Source organism: Coregonus lavaretus, assembly GCF_964263955.1.
Source record: "Coregonus lavaretus genome assembly, contig: SUPER_35_unloc_1, whole genome shotgun sequence".
Taxonomy (NCBI): Eukaryota; Metazoa; Chordata; class Actinopteri; order Salmoniformes; family Salmonidae; genus Coregonus; species Coregonus lavaretus.
Genome location: NW_028167181.1, coordinates 3,753,424 through 3,773,268, shown reverse-complemented (window position 1 = coordinate 3,773,268; position 19,845 = coordinate 3,753,424). Strand labels below are relative to the sequence as shown.

At 46.4% G+C, this 19,845-nt stretch overlaps 1 protein-coding gene across 1 annotated transcript; it reads right to left on the bottom strand.

Moving 5' to 3' along the window:
• Window positions 1–582: 582 nt before the first annotated feature.
• Window positions 583–19,695, bottom strand: LOC311110066 (ubiquitin carboxyl-terminal hydrolase 38-like). The gene is made up of 11 exons (XM_084188616.1): window positions 19,533–19,695; window positions 18,243–18,978; window positions 17,607–17,742; window positions 17,296–17,425; window positions 13,049–13,150; window positions 12,261–12,419; window positions 11,777–11,970; window positions 11,473–11,572; window positions 11,231–11,337; window positions 8,595–9,981; window positions 583–1,639 (listed from the first exon to the last, which is right to left on the bottom strand). Exons 2-11 carry the CDS (start codon window positions 18,922–18,924, stop codon window positions 1,463–1,465), a joined length of 3,174 nt encoding a protein of 1,057 aa, XP_084044742.1. The 5' UTR covers window positions 18,925–18,978; window positions 19,533–19,695; the 3' UTR covers window positions 583–1,462.
• Window positions 19,696–19,845: the final 150 nt, after the last annotated feature.

The window sequence follows — 19,845 nt, the reverse complement described above, 5'->3', positions numbered from 1 at the left end:
ATTAACAGTGCCTCAAAACCAGTCTTAACATTCACTAAAGCATCAAGTGGTCAATTGGAAACCTAGGAACCATAGCCAGTACATGTAATGTTTAGTTATGTGCAATATGTCTACAGCTGAGGAATGTAACTGAAGCCATAAAAATAAGAAATACAATACACAACCCATGTATCAACCCTAATCTACACTATTATAAATGCTGAATAAGACTAAAGGTAGGAGGCATTGATTGTGTGTGGGCAGACTGGGCACTGGAAAACACATGAAGCTGAATACTGCCATGAATTCATACGTCCGATAGCTAGCTACTGCAGTGTGTTCTAGGGGGTTTGGAAAGAGAAGCCAATAATACAAGAGTATCTAAATGACACTTGTGGAAGAAGGTGAAACGTGTGGAAGAATGTGAAACGTGAGGAAGAAGGTGAAACGTGTGGAAGGTGGTGAAACGCGTGGAAGGTGGTGAAACGCGTGGAAGGTGGTGAAACGCGTGGAAGAATGTGAAACGTGAGGAAGGTTGTGTAAAACTCACCAGGGGGGCTTGTGGGTAGAGCGAGGTGGACAGAGCATGCAGACACCAACAAGACACTTTCAGCAATTCATCTTTACTATTGAGGAAATCATGTATTGTACATTACTTATTAACACTGTCCAGCAAGGCTGAGGTTTGTGTCTGTCCAGTCAAATTCTGCTTGTAAAATCTGGATTAATAATATCTAACAAAAGGCACATCAAATCTGCAACAACAAAAAGAAGTATCCCTGAATGAATAACTTAATTGTAATTAATTATAAGAGTCAATGTTAATGTTAGTAACCATAACCCCACCATAAGTTCAGCATGCAATTCTGTTCTCACTCAGCAACTTAAACCAGCAAAATACACTAATGTTGTATTAAAAGATTATTCTTATCTTATACTTTTTGAATTCAGTATTCATGGAATTAGTTAATCATATTCCATGATTACTGAATATATTTTCGCACCCATATCTGTACATTTTATTGCATATGAAAATGTCTTATCTGACAAAAAGTACACATCAAATATTATAGCAAAGACCAAAACGAATCTCCTTATCAAAAATCAAACCCACTGCTTGAAGAAAAAGAGATAAATGCATGCAAACCAGAAAAGGTTATGAATGTTAGCTTGTCCTGAGGCAGAAAGTTGTGAGTTATGGATGATAATAAAACGACAGAGCCAGACGTGAGAGTTCAGATCCTCACTGTAAGGTTGAGTCCAGTGTTGTGTGTTGGATTTAAATCCACGTGGGCGTGTACAGTAGGTGTTGTATTCGAATGCTCTCTCCAAGATCTTCAGTGCTCTCTCTTTATGTTCATATGTGCTTCGCCATCCACTGGATGAGTAGCCAACCAGCCTTCTCTGTGTATGTCTCTCCATATATAGGAGTCCAGTGCCATATTTACTTGTCTCTCACGCTCTCTCCCCAGTCTCTCCTCTATCAGAAGACTAGCCTGTTGACAGTGTTGAACCCACCACCTCCTCCTCCTCCTCCTCCTCCTCCCCCCGAAGGACCACAGCTGCCCGGGGGTTCGTTGTCGTCTGATCCATTGGGCCTGAACGAGCAGGAGGCCGAGGCCGCCTGGAGAGCTCGGGTCCGCGCGTTCAGCTCCTGTTCCTATTGGACAAAGAGAAGGAGTTTAGGACAATTAAGCACTTTGTTCAGAGGGTCGTGTTCATTAAGCACCAAATGGAAGAAAACAGACTGAAACAGGCAGGGACTACCTGGACTTGAGCAATAAGAAACGCTTACTTAAATTTTCCGTTGCAGAATGTTTTAAAACGTTGCATCTCCTAATGAACATGACCCAGGAGTTTAGGTATTCTGTCTGAGCAAGAAGATGCTGCTCTGCTGCCCTCTAGTGGTTACATTGGGATTCCTGCAACTGTGTGGTTGAAGTAATTTTGTTTTTTTTGAGAGCTTATTGACTCATGAAATTTCACTTGACTAATTGAGTCTTGAAAGCATAAGGGAAATGTGTAACATGTGTATGGTTGGCTTTCTGAACACTCGCAACATGTTTTGATCAAAGCTTGTTCAGAACTACTTTAATCCTGTCAATGGATACATGGAAAACACAGGGCCCTATTAAATTGAACATGGGCACAATTTGAAAGGATAATTTCCAAATACAGGTCCAAATGAGGAGAGCAAACCGTGACTAGACGTTACCAGAAATACCCTGAAGAATATGGAAATGTAATTGACAGACGCCCCCCGCCCCCCCCATTAAAAAAAACATATTTTCACACTATCACTGACTTTGCTGATAACCAGGGGCGCAACTTTGGTTTTAGAAGTGGGGGGGATATATATATATTTTTTTTTTCTTCACATTCCAATTATAAAACTGGGGGGGACAAAAATGCTATTTCAGAATGTGGGGGATCATGTCTCCCCCCGTCCCTAGTGAAAGTTGCGCCCCTGCTGATAACTACTTTGTTGAGGGAAAATGTACTGATACGATTATGATGCGTTGTCTCACCTAGCTGTCGTAAAATGAATGCATTAAATTGTAAGTCGCTCGGGAGAAGAGCGTCTGCTAAACGACTAAAAATGTAAATACGAATGCATTCACCTCAGTGCTAATCAAGCAATTAGAGGAAGGTTACCGGAGGCTAGCGTGATCATAAGTGAACACATTCCACTTCCCTGGGCCAACACATTAGCATAGCCTGATGCATCACTCAGTCAGGATCACACTAAACGGTTAGGCTAATGTTAATGGCCGCGTCACCCCTCCTTGGCCTGTATTTAGTGACAGGAATGACAGGCGCCGACACAGGGTGGGACTGGAGGGCTTTTTATATAGAGATAATTGGGTTGAGTAGGAGAGAGTGAATCAGCTTTGCACCCTTCGCTACCCTGTTATCTAAACCGGTCATGGACAGAGATGAAAGTAGAGTATTATATTATGGGCTGTTGCCCTCTAGTGGTTAAGAGGGCAGGGGTCAAATGTGAGGCTTGCACTCTGATAACCTTAAAAGGAAATCGTCTTTTTAGTTTCAAACCAAATATTAACATACTGTAAATTTAAGTGAGTAGAGCACTTGGATAGACGCAAGCAAACAGAAAACGCCTCATTCACTATACTCTACAATGGCGCCAGAGGGGATGGCTGCCGTTTTATGGACTCTTAACCAACCGTGCTAGTTTGTGGTTTAATTTGCATTGTTTGTAACTTATTTTGTACATAATGTTGCTGCTACCGTCTCTTCTGACCGAAAAGAGCTTCTGGACATCAGAACAGCGATTACTCACCTTGAACTGGATGAACACTTTTTCTTTAATGAGTCGGACGAGAGGGATTTGCTCCAGACACCCGACAGGGCCCTCATCCCAGTCATTCGCAGTAGAAAGAAAAGGAGATATCGCGGAAGGAGATCGGGGTGCCTGGTAAGGAGCCGGAGACGAGTGGCTAATCTGCCTTCGCCATCGATACTATTGGCCAATTTACAATCGCTTGGCCCCGTGTAGTTCAGTTGGTAGAGCATGGCGCTTGCAACGCCAGGGTTGTGGGTTCGTTTCCCATGGGGGGCCAGTATGAAAAAATGTATGCACTCACTAACTGTAAGTCGCTCTGGATAAGAGCATCTGCTAAATGACTAAAATGTCAAATGTAATAAAGTGGACGAACTACAAGACGATCCTACCAACGGGACATAAAAACGGTAATATCTTATGTTTCACCGAGTCATGGCTGAATGAAAACATGAATAACATACAACTGGTGGGTTATACACTGTATCGGCAGGATAGAACAGCAGCCTCTGGTAAGACAAGGGGTGGCGGTCTATGCATATTTGTAAACAACAGCTGGTGCACGATATCTAAGGAAGTCTCAAGGTTTTGCTCGCCTGAGGTAGAGTATCTCATGATCAGCTGTAGACCACAATATTTACCTAGAGAGTTTTCATCTATATTCTTTGTAGCTGTCTATTTACCACCACAAACTGATGCTGGCACTAAGACCGCACTCAATGAACTGTATACGGCCATAAGCAAACAGGAAACCGCTCATCCAGAGGCGGCACTCCTAGTGGCCGGGGACTTTAATGCAGAGAAACAAATCCGTTTTACCTCATTTCTACCAGCATGTTAAACATGCAACCAGAGGGAAAAAAAACTTTAGACCACCTTTACTCCAAACACAGAGACGCGTACAAAGCTCTCCCTCGCCCTCCATTTGGCAAATCTGACCATATTTCACTTCTCCTGATTCAGGCTTACAAACAAAAACTAAAGCAGGAAGCACCAGTCAATAAAAAAAGTGGTCAGATGAAGCAGATGCTAAGCTACAGGACTGTTTTGCTAGCACAGACTTGAATATGTTCCGGGATTCTTCCAATGGCATTGAGGAATATACCACATCAGTAACTGGCTTCATCAATAAGTGCATTGATGACGTCGTCCCCACAGTGACTGTACGTACATACCCCAACCAGAAGCCATGGATTACAGGCAACATCCGCACTGAGCTAAAGGGTAGAGCTGCCGCTTTCAAGGAGCGGGACTCTAACCCGGAACCTTATAAGAAATCCCGCTATGCCCTCCGACGAACCATCAAACAGGCAAAGAGTCAATACAGGACTAAGATCGTACTACACCGGCACCGACGCTCGTCGGATGTGGCAGGCTTGCAAACTATTACAGACTACAAAGGGAAGCACAGTCGCGAGCTGCCCAGTGACACGAGCTTACCAGACAAGCTAAATTACTTCTATGCTCGCGTCAAGGCAATTAACACGGAAACATGCATGAGAGCATCAGCTGTTCCGGACAACTGTGTGATCACGCTCTCCGTAGCCGATGTGTGTAAGACCTTTAAACAGGTCAACATTCACAAGGCCGCAAGGCCAGACGGATTACCAGGACGTGTACTCTGAGCATGCGCTGACCAACTGGCAAGTGTCTTCACTGACATTTTCAACCTCTCCCTGTCTGAGTCTGTAATACCAACATGTTTCAAGCAGACCACCATAGTCCCAGTGCCCAAGAACACTAAGGTAACCTGCCTAAATTACTACTGACCCGTAGCACTCACGTCTGTAGCCATGAAGTGCTTTGAAAGGCTGGTCATGGCTCACATCAACATCATTATCCCAGAAACCCTAGTCCCACTCCAATTTGCATACCGCCCCAACAGATCCACAGATGATGCAATCTCTAATGCGCTCCACACTACCCTTTCACACTTGGACAAAAAGGAACAGCTATGTGAGAATGCTATTCATGGTCTACAGCTCAGCGTTCAACACCATAGTGCCCTCAAAGCTCATCACTAAGCTAAGGACCCTGGGACTAAACACCTCCCTCTGCAACTGGATCATGGACTTCCTGATGGGCCGCCCCCAGGTGGTAAGGGTAGGTAACAACACATCCGCCACGCTGATCCTCAAACCGGGTGCCCCTCAGGGGTGCGTGCTCAGTCCCCTCCTCTACTCCCTGTTCACTCATGACTGCATGGCCAGGCACGACTCCAACACCATCATTAAGTTTGCCGATGACACAACAGTGGTAGGCCTGATCACCGACAAGACAGCCTATAGGGAGGAGGTCAGAGACCTGGCCGTGTGGTGCCAGGACAACAACCTCTCCCTCAACGTGATCAAGACAAAGTAGATGATTGTGGACTACAAGAAAAAGAAGAGGACCGAGCACGCCCCCATTCTCATCGATGGGGCAGTAGTGGAGCAGGTTGAGAGCTTCAAGTTCCTTGGTGTCCACATCACCAACAAACTAACATGGTCCAAGCACACCAAGACAGTCTCCCCCTAAAGAGACTGAAAAGATTTGGCATGGGTCTTCAGATCCTCAAAAGGTTCTACAGCTTCGAGAGCATCCGGACTGGTTGCATCACTGCTTGGTATGGCAACTGCTCGGCCGCAAGGCACTACAGAGGGTAGTGCGTATGGCCCAGTACATCACTGGGGCCAAGCTTCCTGCCATCCAGGACCTCTATACCAGGCGTGTCAGAGAGAGGCCCTAAAAATTGTCAAAGTCTCCAGCCAACCAGGGCCTCCCGAGTGGCACAGTGGTCTAAGGCACTGTGTTGCAGTGCTAGCTGTGCCACTAGAGATCTTGGTTCGGGTCAAGGCTCTGTCGCAGCCGGCCGCGACCGGGTGACCCATGGGGCGGCGCACAATTGGCCCAGCGCCATCCAGGGTAGGGGAGGGTTTGGCCGGCAGGGATGTTCTTGTCCCATCTCGCACTAGCGACTCCTGTGGCGGGCCGGGCGCAGTGCATGCTGACTCGGTCGCCAGGTGTACGGTGTTTCCTCCGACACATTAGTGCAGCTGGCTTCCGGGTTAAGCGGGCACTGTGTCAAGAAGCAGTGTGGCTTGGTTGGGTTGTGTTTCGGAGGACGCATGACTCTCGACCTTCGCCTCTCCCGTGTCCGTACGGGAGTCGCAACGATTGGACAATTGGATACCACGAAATTGGGAAGAAAAAGGGGTTAAAATACCAACAACAACAAAAAAAGACTCCAGCCACCCAAGTCAGACGGTTCTCTCTGCTACCGCACGGCAAGCAGTACCGGAGCGCAAAGTCTAGGTCCAAGAGGCTTCTAAACAGCTTCTACCCACAAGCCATAAGACTCCTGAACATCTAATCAAATGGCTACCCAGACTATTTGCATTGCCCCATCCCCCCGCTACTCTGTTTATTATCTATGCATAGTCACTTTAATAAATAACTCTACCTACATGTACAGTAAGGGAAAAAAGTATTTGATCCCCTGCTGATTTTGTACGTTTGCCCACTGACAAAGACATGATCAGTCTATAATTTTAATGGTAGGTTTATTTGAACAGCGAGAGACAGAATAACAAAATCCAGAAAAACACATGTCAAAAATGTTATTAATTGATTTGCATTTTAATGAGGGAAATAAGTATTTGACCCCTCTGCAAAACATGACTTAGTACTTGGTGGCAAAACCCTTGTTGGCAATCACAGAGGGCAGACGTTTCTTGTAGTTGGCCACCAGGTTTGCACACATCTCAGGAGGGATTTTGTTCCACTCCTCTTTGCAGATCTTCTCCAAGTCATTAAGGTTTCGAGGCTGACGTTTGGCAACTCGAACCTTCAGCTCCCTCCACAGATTTTCTATGGGATTAAGGTCTGGAGACTGGTTAAGCCACTCCAGGACCTTAATGTGCTTCTTCTTGAGCCACTCCTTTGTTGCCTTGGCCGTGTGTTTTGGGTCATTGTCATGCTGGAATACCCATCCATGACCCATTTTCAATGCTCTGGCTGAGGGAAGGAGGTTCTCACCCAAGATTTGACGGTACATGGCCCCGTCCATCGTCCCTTTGATGCGGTGAAGTTGTCCTGTCCCCTTAGCAGAAAAACACCCCCAAAGCATAATGTTTCCACCTCCATGTTTGACGGTGGGGATGGTGTTCTTGGGGTCATAGGCAGCATTCCTCCTCCTCCAAACATGGCGAGTTGAGTTGATGCCAAAGAGCTCGATTTTGGTCTCATCTGGCCACAACACGTTCACCCAGTTCTCTTCTGAATCATTCAGATGTTCATTGGCAAACTTCAGACGGGCCTGTATATGTGCTTTCTTGAGCAGGGGGACCTTGCGGGCGCAGCAGGATTTCAGTCCTTCACGGCGTAGTGTGTTACTAATTGTTTTCTTGGTGACTATGGTCCCAGCTGCCTTGAGATCATTGACAAGATCCTCCCGTGTAGCTCTGGGCTGATTCCTCACCGTTCTCATGATCATTGCAACTCCACTAGGTGAGATCTTGCATGGAGCCCCAGGCCGAGGGAGATTGACAGTTCTTTTGTGTTTCTTCCATTTGCGAATAATCGCACCAACTGTTGTCACCTTCTCACCAAGCTGCTTGGCAATGGTCTTGTAGCCCATTCCAGCCTTGTGTAGGTCTACATCTTGTCCCTGACATTCTTGGAGAGCTCTTTGGTCTTGGCCATGGTGGAGAGTTTGGAATCTGATTGATTGATTGCGTCTGTAGACAGGTGTCTTTTATACAGGTAACAAACTGAGATTAGGAGCACTCCCTTTAAGAGTGTGCTCCTAATCTCAGCTCGTTACCTGTATAAAAGACACCTGGGAGCCAGAAATCTTTCTGATTGAGAGGGGTCAAATACTTATTTCCCTCATAAAATGCAAATCAATTTATAAAATTTTTGACATGCGTTTTTCTGGATTTTAAAATTATAGACTGATCATGTCTTTGTCAGTGGGCAAACGTACAAAAATCAGCAGCGGATCAAATACTTTTTTCCCCTCACTGTACATATTACCTGGACTAACCGGTGCCCCCGCACATTGTCTCGGTACCGGTACCCCCTGTATATAGCCTCGCTATTGTAATTTTTACTGCTGCTCTTTAATTATTTGTTAGTTTTATTTCGTATTATTTTATATTGTATTTTTTGTGTGATTTTTTTTGGTATTCTTTCTTAAAACTGCATTGTTGGTTAAGGGCTTGTAAGTAAGCATTTCACTGTAAGGTCTACACCTGTTATATTCGGCGCATGTGACAAATAAAATGTAATTTGATTTCGATTTGTAACTCTTCATACCCCCTCCTCTCACCTGTAAAAAGAGCTTGTTGTCCTTGGTGACGGCGTCCATCAGTTCTTTCTGCAGCGGAGGTTCAGAGCCCAGTCTCATGCCGTTGGCCGTCACTCCCCCGGTACTGTTCTGCCCCGCGGTAAAGTCCTGCTTCCGGTAGATCAGCACGTAGGCTGTGTCCTTGGGGAAACGGTTGGTGATGTTCTGAACCGACCCCAACGAAGTGAATGTCACCCTGCTGTCGTTAAACAGCAGCCAATCCCGGGCCGCCTGGCCTCCGCACACCTCCTCCACTTCCGGTTTGGGAGGAGTCGCCCCCAGTGTGGCAGAGCAAGTGGGTGCAATGGGCTCAGTCTGCCCGTTCCCAGGCTCCTCCCCCAGGGTAAGGTGATTGGCTAGGTGGTGTTGGGCGCCGTCGGCCCCGTTGAGGTTGCGGCCGTAGGAGTAGTAATGGCCGCTCTCCGACGACAACCCAGAATGCATCACTACGGAGCTGAGGACGTAGGGAACTAACTGGGCCGCCGGCCACACCCCTACCTCAGTTTCTCCTCCGTTCATCCCGTTCTCGCCCTCTATCCCACCCTCCTCCTCTTCCTCTCTCCGTGACGGCTTCAGTTTCTTGGCTAGGTTTTCGCTGCTCTCGGGTGAGTCCACTTGGAGTGGAGAGGATGGTGGTGAGGAAGAGGACGAAGAGTGTTTGGGTGGAGGGGCGTGCACGGGCAGTCTCATGAGCGGCGGTATGGTGACGTTGTCCAGGATCTTGCGGCGCACGTGGCACTTGGCGTCGTAGGAGAACCTCAGCAGCGTGAGGATGAGGTACTCGGGCGCCGCCACCACCCTCATCCCCCGCTCCGCCCGCTGCAGCGAGCCGCACTTCTGGCAGAAGTAGGCGTTCTCCTTATCAAGGATCTCTGGTGCCAGGAAGTAGTCCACCAGGTCAGGAACAGACAGCGGTGGCTCGCTGGACGCTTGGGCAAAATGGACGCCGGTGGTGGAGGCCGCGGCGGGTTTGGGAGAAGGGCCTATTTCGGGAGCCTCGCTGCCCCCGTTGACAGCCCCCTGGCAGGGGCCCCGGGGTTCCTCTGATGGGCCCCCGGTCTGAAGAGGGCTGGTGGTGGTGGAGGGACAGAATGCCAGGGACAGGTCAGTGAAAGGTTCTTCTTTCTCCGAGACGCCGTTACATGCCATGCAGCGGATACCCGTGCTCAGCCTGCCTCTGAACATCCTCTCAATCAGCGTCCTCTCGTCATTCTCCTCGGACTTCGCCTCCACAGGGGCCACGGGTGACACTCCGGCGTCCTCCGCGGAGGTTTGACCCCCGGTGTCGTCGCTCGGTCTGTTGCTAGGGGAGATGACATTTGGTTTGGCTGACATGAGGACCTGGATGGTTTTCTCCTCTTCGTGTAACCTTGGCAACAGAACGCGAGGAGAAAATAAAACATTTTACAAAAAATACAATATGCAAATGAATGCAACAGCATAATAAATGGAGATGTCCTTTTCAATAACACCCATTGAGTGAACATCAATTCTATTACTTCTTAAGATCCTTCTCTCAAAATACTCTCCAGACAAACACACGCTAGATTCATACATTCTTGCCATCTATACCGAGAGTCTTACAGGTTTTAGGAGTTGTAGGGTGCTCCAGCAGTCTACTAGATGGCGTACCTACCTGTCCAGGAGGAAGGAGTTGTAGGGTGCTCCAGTAGTCTACTAGGTGGTGTACCTACCTGTCCAGGAGGAAGGAGTTGTAGGGTGCTGCAGTAGTCTACTAGATGGCTACCTACCTGTCCAGGAGGAAGGAGTTGTAGGGTGCTGCAGTAGTCTACTAGATGGCTACCTACCTGTCCAGGAGGAAGGAGTTGTAGGGTGCTGCAGTAGTCTACTAGATGGCTACCTACCTGTCCAGGAGGAAGGAGTTGTAGGGTGCTGCAGTAGTCTACTAGATGGTGTACCTACCTGTCCAGGAGGAAGGAGTTGTAGGGTGCTCCAGCTGTCTACTAGATGGTGTACCTACCTGTCCAGGAGGAAGGAGTTGTAGGGTGCTCCAGTAGTCTACTAGATGGCGTACCTACCTGTCCAGGAGGAAGGAGTTGTAGGGTGCTCCAGCTGTCTACTAGATGGTGTACCTACCTGTCCAGGAGGAAGGAGTTGTAGGGTGCTCCAGTAGTCTACTAGATGGCGTACCTACCTGTCCAGGAGGAAGGAGTTGTAGGGTGCTCCAGCTGTCTACTAGATGGCGTACCTACCTGTCCAGGAGGAAGGAGTTGTAGGGTGCTGCAGTAGTCTACTAGATGGCTACCTACCTGTCCAGGAGGAAGGAGTTGTAGGGTGCTGCAGTAGTCTACTAGATGGTGTACCTACCTGTCCAGGAGGAAGGAGTTGTAGGGTGCTGCAGTAGTCTACTAGATGGTGTACCTACCTGTCCAGGAGGAAGGAGTTGTAGGGTGCTGCAGTAGTCTACTAGATGGTGTACCTACCTGTCCAGGAGGAAGGAGTTGTAGGGTGCTGCAGTAGTCTACTAGATGGTGTACCTACCTGTCCAGGAGGAAGGAGTTGTAGGGTGCTCCAGTAGTCTACTAGATGGTGTACCTACCTGTCCAGGAGGAAGGAGTTGTAGGGTGCTGCAGTAGTCTACTAGATGGTGTACCTACCTGTCCAGGAGGAAGCGGAGGTACTCAGAACAGTCCTGCTGGGAACCTGCATTGAACCAGGGGGGCCGAGACGCCTCAAAGAAGAGTCTGGGGGCGTACGCTGCCCTCTGCAGGAGACACACACACACACACACACTGAATGACCACTCACCGAAGACACACACCAAGTGAAAGATCAGTGTTAGATCAATAGTCATTTCCATTGAAAACACGATGGCCACCAACAGCCAAGGGAGACAAACCTGGGTGTGTGAGAGGAAGGCGAAGAGGAGCTGCAGTTTCTTCATCAGTGTGTTGGCAGTGGCATCATTCAGATGTAACGATAAGACATGCCTCCTGAAACTGGAAGAGAATGGTAGAATGGTTCATGCATAGCAGAACATAAGACCTTCCTACAGAAATATTTCAGCATTATATCATTCTATTGAGAGCGGATGTATATAGACAGCTTTGTTAACAATGTGGTCAATTCAATATTAATGTAACGTGTAGTTGTGTGTGTGTGTCTGCCTGTGTGTGTGTGTGTACACTAAATCCACTACTCACTCTGTAGCTGAGAAGAGAGTCTGTATGATGCTGTTCATGTAGCAGGTGTTTCCCAGGTTGATGAGGCCAGTCTTGCCTGTCTCAGACTTGCCAGCCAGCCTCAGCAGCCCTGAGGCAAATGAGTTGGACTGGGACGTCCAGGCACTTTGGTTCAGAACCAGCTTGATCTTCCCCTCACTGGGCCCGGGTAGCTCCTAGGGGGCGGGGGGGGAGACTACAGCTTTCAGACACGCCATACATCTGTTTACCATACATGATCTGCATAGTATTGTACACTCAGAATTTTAAAAAAGGTCTATACTACAATAACGACAGTAAATTAAAGATATTTCCAATCATTCACGACGTCACAAACATTACAGTTGGTCACATAAATGATGTAAACCTACTTTTCCCCCATGTCAGGTGGACCATAATATAAGGACAGTAAATGTTTCTGATACATAAAAAAAAAAGGACAACACTGGTTGTTAAGGTGTCTTACTTTGATGGCCTCCAGGATGTTGTCGTAGAGGTCAGGGAAGCCAGAGTACTGGTACATCATACAGTGGATGAGCTCTGTGAAGTGGAGCAGGAAAACCTTACTGGTGGGCACGCCGTCCCTCTTCAGACTCTGAACCAGCTCCACCACATGTGGCACCACCTGGGGAACACACAGTCAATGTATTGAAGACTCCATTCACATTTTAGTCATTTAGCAGACTTGTAGTTAGTGCATTCATCCTAAGGTGGCTAGGTGAGACAACCAACATATCACAGTCGTAGTCAATCTATCCTCAATAAAGAAGTTATCAGCAAGGTCAGTGCTGGTAGACGATGTTCTTGGTCATATGCGCATCACATCTGTCATAATCTGTTACAAGGTGGAAAGGTGCAGTGGAGGAAACTAGGCTCTGCATATAGCAGTGGAACACCACTAAACACACTGATGTAGTGACTGGTAAAAACAACCTTCACATGCTACATTAAACTTCCCTTTTTGTCATGGGGGGGGGGGGGGGGGGTCACATTGACTTAAATGTACTCAACCTTTTTAAAATGAATTGACAATCACGGCTGATGAAAACACCACCAGCAATCTAAAGGACCATCATGGAGCTTTAAACACTTTACACATCATTAGTGGAAGAGCCCTGCTGAGAGCAGAGTGCTTATGGGAAATGGGGCCTGAACGTGTTTCAGCTAAATAGAGGGAATGAGGGAGGAGATGACATGCGTTGTGCAATAGAATGAGTTGTATTGTGTGTGTGTGTGTGTGTGTGTGTTTCTTACCAAGTGGAAGGCCTCAGGTGAGTGTTGGAAACTCAGCAGCATGTGGGAGAGAACCACTAGGGCCCCCTGCCGCACGATGGGGTACCACAGACGGTTTAACACCTACACACACACAAAGAAACATGGTCAAAAATAAACATACAGCATATGCATTGCACATACACGTACACTGACACAGAAACACACAGTTCAGAAGATTAGTGATATACAGTGCCTACGGAAAGTATTCAGACCCCTTGACTTTTTCCACATTGTTACAGCCTTATTCTAAAAAGGATTAAATAAAAACACATCCTCACCAGTCCACACACTATACCCCATAATGACAAAGCGAAAACAGGTTTTTAAAATGTTTTGCAAATGTATAAAAATTAAAATACCTTATTTACATAAGTATTCAGACCCTTTGCTATGAGACTTGAAATTGAGCTCGGGTGCATCCTGTTTCCATTGATCATCCTTGAGATGTTTCTACAACTTGGAGTCCACCAGTTGTAAATTCAATTGATTGGACATGATTTGGATAGGCACACACCTGTCTATATAAGGTCCCACAGTTGACAGTGCATGTCAGAGCAAAAACCAAGCCATGAGGTCAAAGGAATTGTTCGTAGAGCTCCGAGACAGGATTGTGTCGAAGCACAGATCTGGGGAAGGGTACCAAAAAATGTCTGCAGCATTGAATGTCCCCAAGAACACAGTGGCCTCCATCATTCTTAAATGGAAGAAGTTTGGAACCACCAAGACTCTTCCTAGAGCTGGCCACCCGGCCAAACTGAGCAATCGGGGGAGAAGGGCCTTGGTCAGGGAGGTAACCAAGAACCCAATGGTCACTCTGACAGAGCTCCAGAGTTCCTCTGTGGAGATGGGAGAATCTTCCAGAAGGACAACCATCTCTGCAGCACTCCACCAATCAGGCCTTTATGGTAGAGTGGCCAGACGGAAGCCACTCCTCAGTAAAAGGCACATGACAGCCCGCTTGGAGTTTGACAAAAGGCACCTAAAGGACTCTCAGACAATGACAAACAAGATTGTCTGGTCTGATGAAACCAAGATTGAACTCTTTGGCCTGAATGCCAAGCGTCACGTCGAGGAAACCTGGCACCATCCCTACGGTGAATCACGGTGGTGGGAGCATCATGCTGTGGGGATGTTTGTCAGCGGCAGGGACTGGGAGACTAGTCAGGAGAGGGAAAGATGAACAGAGGTGGCCCAGCCAGAGCCCGGACTTGAACCCGATCTAACAACTCTGGAGAGACCTGTGCAGCAACGCTCCCCATCCAACTTGACAGAGCTTGAGAGGATCTGCAGAGAAGAATGGGAGAAACTCCTCAAATACAGGTGTGCCAAGCTTGTTGCGTCATACTCAAGAAGACTCGATGCTATAATTGCTGCCAAAGGTGTGTCAACAAAGTACTGAGTAAAGGGTCTGAATACCTAAGTAAATGTGATATTTCAGTTTTAGATTTTTTATAAATTAGCAAACATTTCTGAAAACCTGTTTTTGCTTTGCCATTAAGGGGTATTGTGTGTATTGATGAGGATAAAAAAAAAATCAATTTTAGAATAAGGGTGAAACGTAACAAAATGTGGAAAAAGTCAAGGGGTCTGAATACTTTCCGAAGGCACTGTAGCTAGACACCATAACGACCAAACTACAGGAACAGATTTTCGTCCATGTGATCATCTATTCATCAGTTCTAACTGATGTTACTCTGTAGTTATAGATGTTATTACCACAGAGTTTGTAAACCTAGAGGCACAACATTGCGAGACTTCCAGGAATTATTGCGAAACACACCAGGCCGGGGTTTGAGAAGTCAATGAGAAGTGAAAATTCTTCCTTAGTTGTGAATTGTCTCAAAATCTAAAAGCACAACCTAGAGTCGAGCCAATGAGCTTGGGTGCATCCTACACACACACACACACACACAAAGAAACATGGTCAAAAATAAACATACAGCATATGCACTGCACGTACACGTACACTGACACAGAAACACACAATTCAGAAGATAAGTGATATTGTGGCGCAGTGGTCTAAGGCACTGCATCGCTAGCTGTGCCACTAGTGACCGGGAGACCCATGGGGCGGCGCACAATTGACCCAGCGTCGTCCAGGGTAGGGGAGGGAATGGCCGGCAGGGATGTAGCACAGTTGGTAGAGCATGGCATTTGCAATGCCAGGGTTGTGGGTTCGATTCCCACGGGGGGCCAGCATGAAAAAAATAAAAATAATGTATGCACTCACTAAGTCGCTCTGGATAAGAGCATCTGCTAAATGACAAAAAAAAAAAAATGTCTTAAGTAGTTGAACCTGTTATTACTCCAACCTTAATAAGTATAACTTTATACTGAAGGAATGCCTTTGATTTGACGGCCTGCACATGCGCAGTTCGGCGGTAGACGACCGTTAGACCAGATGACGTGTTTCTATGCATGTGCTTAGCTTGCCAACATCGCCATGACATCGTGTACACAGTGTCTTGCAAAAGTGTTCATCCCCCTTGGCGTTTTTACTATTTTGTTGCATTACAACCTGTAATTTACATTTATTTTTATTTGGATTTCATGTAATGGACATACACAAAATAGTCCAAAGTGGAATTAAAAAAATAACTTGTTTCCAAAAATTCTAAAAAATAAATAACGGAAAAGTGGTGCGTGCATATGTATTCACCCCCTTTGTTATGAAGCCCCTAAATAAGATCTGGTGCAACCAATTACCTTCAGAAGTCACATCATTAGTTAAATAAAGTCCACCTGTGTGCAATCTAAGTGTCACATGATCACAGTATATATATATATATATATATATATATATATATATATATACACACACACCTGTTCTGAAAGGCCCCAGAGTCTGCAACACCACTAAGCAAAGGGCACCACAAAGCAAGCGGCACCATGAAGACCAAGGAGCTCTCCAAACAGGTCAGGGACAAAGTTGTGGAAAAGTACAGATCAGGGTTGGGTTATAAAGAAATATCTGAAACTTTGAACATCCCACAGAGCACAACTAAATCCATTATTAAAAAATGGAAAGAATATGGCACCACAACAAACCTGCCAAGAGAGGGCCGCCCACCAAAACTCACGGACCAGGCAAGGAGGGCATTAATCAGAGGCAACAAAGAGACCAACGATAACCCTGAAGGAGCTGCAAAGCTCCACAGCGGAGATTGGAGTATCTGTCCATAGGACCACTTTAAGCCATATACTCCACAGAGATGGGCTTTACAAAAGAGTGGCCAGGAAAAAGCCATTGCTTAAAGAAAAAAATAAACAAACATTTGGTGTTCGCCAAAAGCCATGTGGGAGACTCCTCAAACATATGGAAGAAGGTACTCTGGTCAGATTAGACTAAAATTGAGCTTTTTGGCCATCAAGGAAAACGCTATGTCTGGCGCAAACCCAACACCTCTCATCACCCCTAGAACACCATGTTTTTCCATCGGTAGGGACTGGGAAACTGGTCAGAATTGAAGGAATTCTAAATACAGGGAAATTCTTGAAGGAAACCTGTTTCAGTCTTCCAGAGATTTGAGACTGGGACGGAGGTTCACCTTCCAGCAGGACAATGACCCTAAGCATACTGCTAAAGCAACACTCGAGTGGTTTAAGGGGAAACATTTAAATGTCTTGGAATGGCCTAATCAAAGCCCAGACCTCAATCCAATTGAGAATCTGTGGTATGACTTAAAGATTGCTGTACACCAGCGGGACCCATCCAACTTGAAGGAGCTGGAGCAGTTTTGCCTTGAAGAATGGGAAAAAATCCCTGTGGCTAGATGTGCCAAGCTTATAGAGACATACCCCAAGAGACTTGCAGCTGTAATTGCTGAAAAAGGTGGCTCTACAAAATATTGACTTTAGGGGGGTGAATAGTTATGCACGCTCAAGTTCAGTTTTTTGTTTTATTTCTTGTTTGTTTCACAATAAAAAATATTTTGCATCTTTAAAGTAGTAGGCATGTTGTGTAAATCAAATGATACAACCCCCCCCCCCCAAAAAAAAATCAAATTTAATTCCAGGTTGTAAGGCAACAAAATAGGAAAAATGCCAAGGGGGGTGAATACATTCGCAAGTCACTGTAAGTGTGATCGGGGATTTCTATTGGAGAAGCAGTTTCTGCCGATCTTCATCCTGTACTGTCTTTGCTATTACCATGTGTTACTACCATCTGAACTCATTGGTACATGGACAGTCCCTGCTGTGGTCATAGTGGTCAGTACACTACCCACCAGTTCAATCTTGAGCAGGGTGACATCTATGAGGATGGTGAACTTCTGCACCGCGGCCAGCCCCTTCAGCAGGGCAATGACCCATGTGTCCACATGGTGGGCTAGAGGCCAGGACAACCAGTCAATCATCCTGAGGATGGAAAAAGAGAAACGGAGGGAGAGAGGTAGATGGAGAAAGAGAGAACGGTAAATAAGGGCAGAAAAGTTATATTAAAATCACTACATCCATCTAGTGTACACACTGCAAATACAACAGACTAATTTAATCAGTTTAGCTAATGAAAAAACAACAGTAAAAGGCACCCAGTGACCTGCAGAGTGCTTGAGTCATGCTGGTGTCTTTGACGTTCTGGTCGGTGGTAAGGCTCTTGATGAGAACTGTGATCATCTGGAGAGGTATGTGCTGGACCAGGCTGGCTAGGGCAATGGAGGGGTCGAAGGAAGGGTCTGTGCAGAACACAAAACAAACTGTAGTACACCAATAACAGTACAATTGACGGTCACAGCTTATGACATCTGGCACAATTGTATTCAAATGTATTGTTCACAACCTCTACCCTAACCAAGTGACCCAATTCAACGATGGGTTTGAAGTCTGATATTGAGCGGTGCACTCTGTACCACCCTGGATCATTAAAATGACAGAGGTTACTGTTCCAAGTCTCAGTCATGTGCTAACAAGCCTGACATTCCTAGTTTTTCCATAGGTGGGTGAAGGTCAAATTATGCCTGCATTAGCAAATAGTATTCTGTACTTTACTTCTGTACAGTAAAAATGGATACGGTATTTGAAACTGCTCATTTATTTCAAAATATATTATTAGTGAATAGACGACTAGTGTGAGGCATTGATGTATAGACACATACAGTGAAATGTGATTGTGTGTGTGTGCGCATTCATCTGTGACTGTGTGTGGTGCTCCCTCCCTCCCTCCTCTCAGTCTCACCGGTGGAGGAGATTATAGCGAACACCTCCTGCAGAGAGGGCAGCAGCGTGGCCGGATCCGCCTTCCAGATGTTCTGCAGTAATGTGCTGACCTTGGTCACCTGTTCCACATACTCCCTCAGCTCCCGCTCCTGGCTGGCTGGACAGTGGAAGTACCCGATTGTCCTCACCAACTGCTGGCAGAACAGAATGGCCACCTTCTCCCGGGGGATGCACTGTACGAAGTCTGAGAGCATTGTGGCGAGACGGGCGCACAGGGCTGGCTCAGGCCGTTCGCACACCATCCTTAGGACTTCTGTCTGGATGATGGTGAAGATATCAAGCACCGAGGGGCAGCTGATCAGCAGCCGCAGGCAGCCATGGATGTAGTCCACCACGGCCGGGTCCTTGCGGTCCAGGGGGCCGTAGCCCTGCTGTAACAGGCCCAGGACAAAGTCTTTGCTGAAGAAGAGCTCAAAATCGGCACGGTGGTAGCGGGCGTAGGCTTCCAGCACCTGGAAGCCCACCTGTTTCTGGAAGGCGTCTTCGCCCAGGAGGATGAGGCGAGTGGTGAGTGTGTACAGGGCCTGGCATTGCTCCTCCGTGACCTCTTTCTCTGCGGCTTCAACTACCTTCTTCACGATGGCCTTCTTCACTGGGACTGAGTGAGAGGAGCTGACCAGCGCTTCCAGAATCTTGTCCATGATGGCGGTCGATCTATATAGCTGTGAGGGGAAAGATTGGGGAGCAGTACACACCTAAAATAGGAGAGCGAGCAGGACATCAACCACCATTAGTGACCAGTTACTTATTCTGGCTAGCTTTCCATTTCTTCATGGCATGTCCAACATAGCTAGCTACACGTATGATTCGGTCAATAACTTGTAAATAACATAAACTTAAGTTGTTTTTACCATTGCTTACAGTTGCTGAAAAGTTGTAGAACCTAGCAATATCAAAAGGCTATAAAGCTAGCCACAGGTAAACAAAAACACAGTATCCTGGCTGCTTTGGATTATCATCAAAGTTAGCTAATTTAGCTAGCTAAACAAGTTAACACATTGGAGCTAGTTAGTTACCGTAACCACAAGCGGCATGTTATCGAATTCAAATTATCTGAGATTAAAGGCATTGATGCACAAATAAAACATGTGTGGATGGCAAACTTTATTTCGCCATCTAGTTAGCTAGGGTTCTTTAACAAACTAGGTAGCTATGCTAGCATGACGTTCGCTGTGTATGGAAATTGAAACAAAGCAGGCCGGAGATGTCGCTGACTGAGCAGAAATGTATCTTCCCAAACATCACTTACCAATATAATTCATAATACCAGCATCCGATGAAAATATCATAAAATGCCAGTTGACATTAGTTGCCTGTTGACAGCTCATCCATTTCTTATTTTGATGTTATTTGGTAAAATCAGCTGATTTAAAAGACCTGCAGAAACGTCATTCCGATGGACCACGAATTTTTCTAGGAGCCTTCGACTTTTGACCATCTCATTGCCTGTTTACAAAGAATGAAAATGGCGTGTATAAAATAAAATATGAACATTCTTAAACTTTTTGTGGATTACAGGTTTGTTTAAATACAAATATATACATACTGACAATGGTTTGTAA

Coding starts and splice junctions, on each gene's coding strand:
- LOC311110066 (XM_084188616.1), bottom strand. CDS start 18,924: ATGGACAAGATTCTGGAAGCGCTGGTCAGCTCCTCTCACTCAGTCCCA. Junction 11,338..11,472: donor CCTTCCTCTCACACACCCAG/GTTTGTCTCCCT, acceptor TGTCTCCTGCAG/AGGGCAGCGTACGCCCCCAG. Junction 9,982..11,230: donor CTCCGCTTCCTCCTGGACAG/GTAGGTACACCA, acceptor TCTGTTGCCAAG/GTTACACGAAGAGGAGAAAA.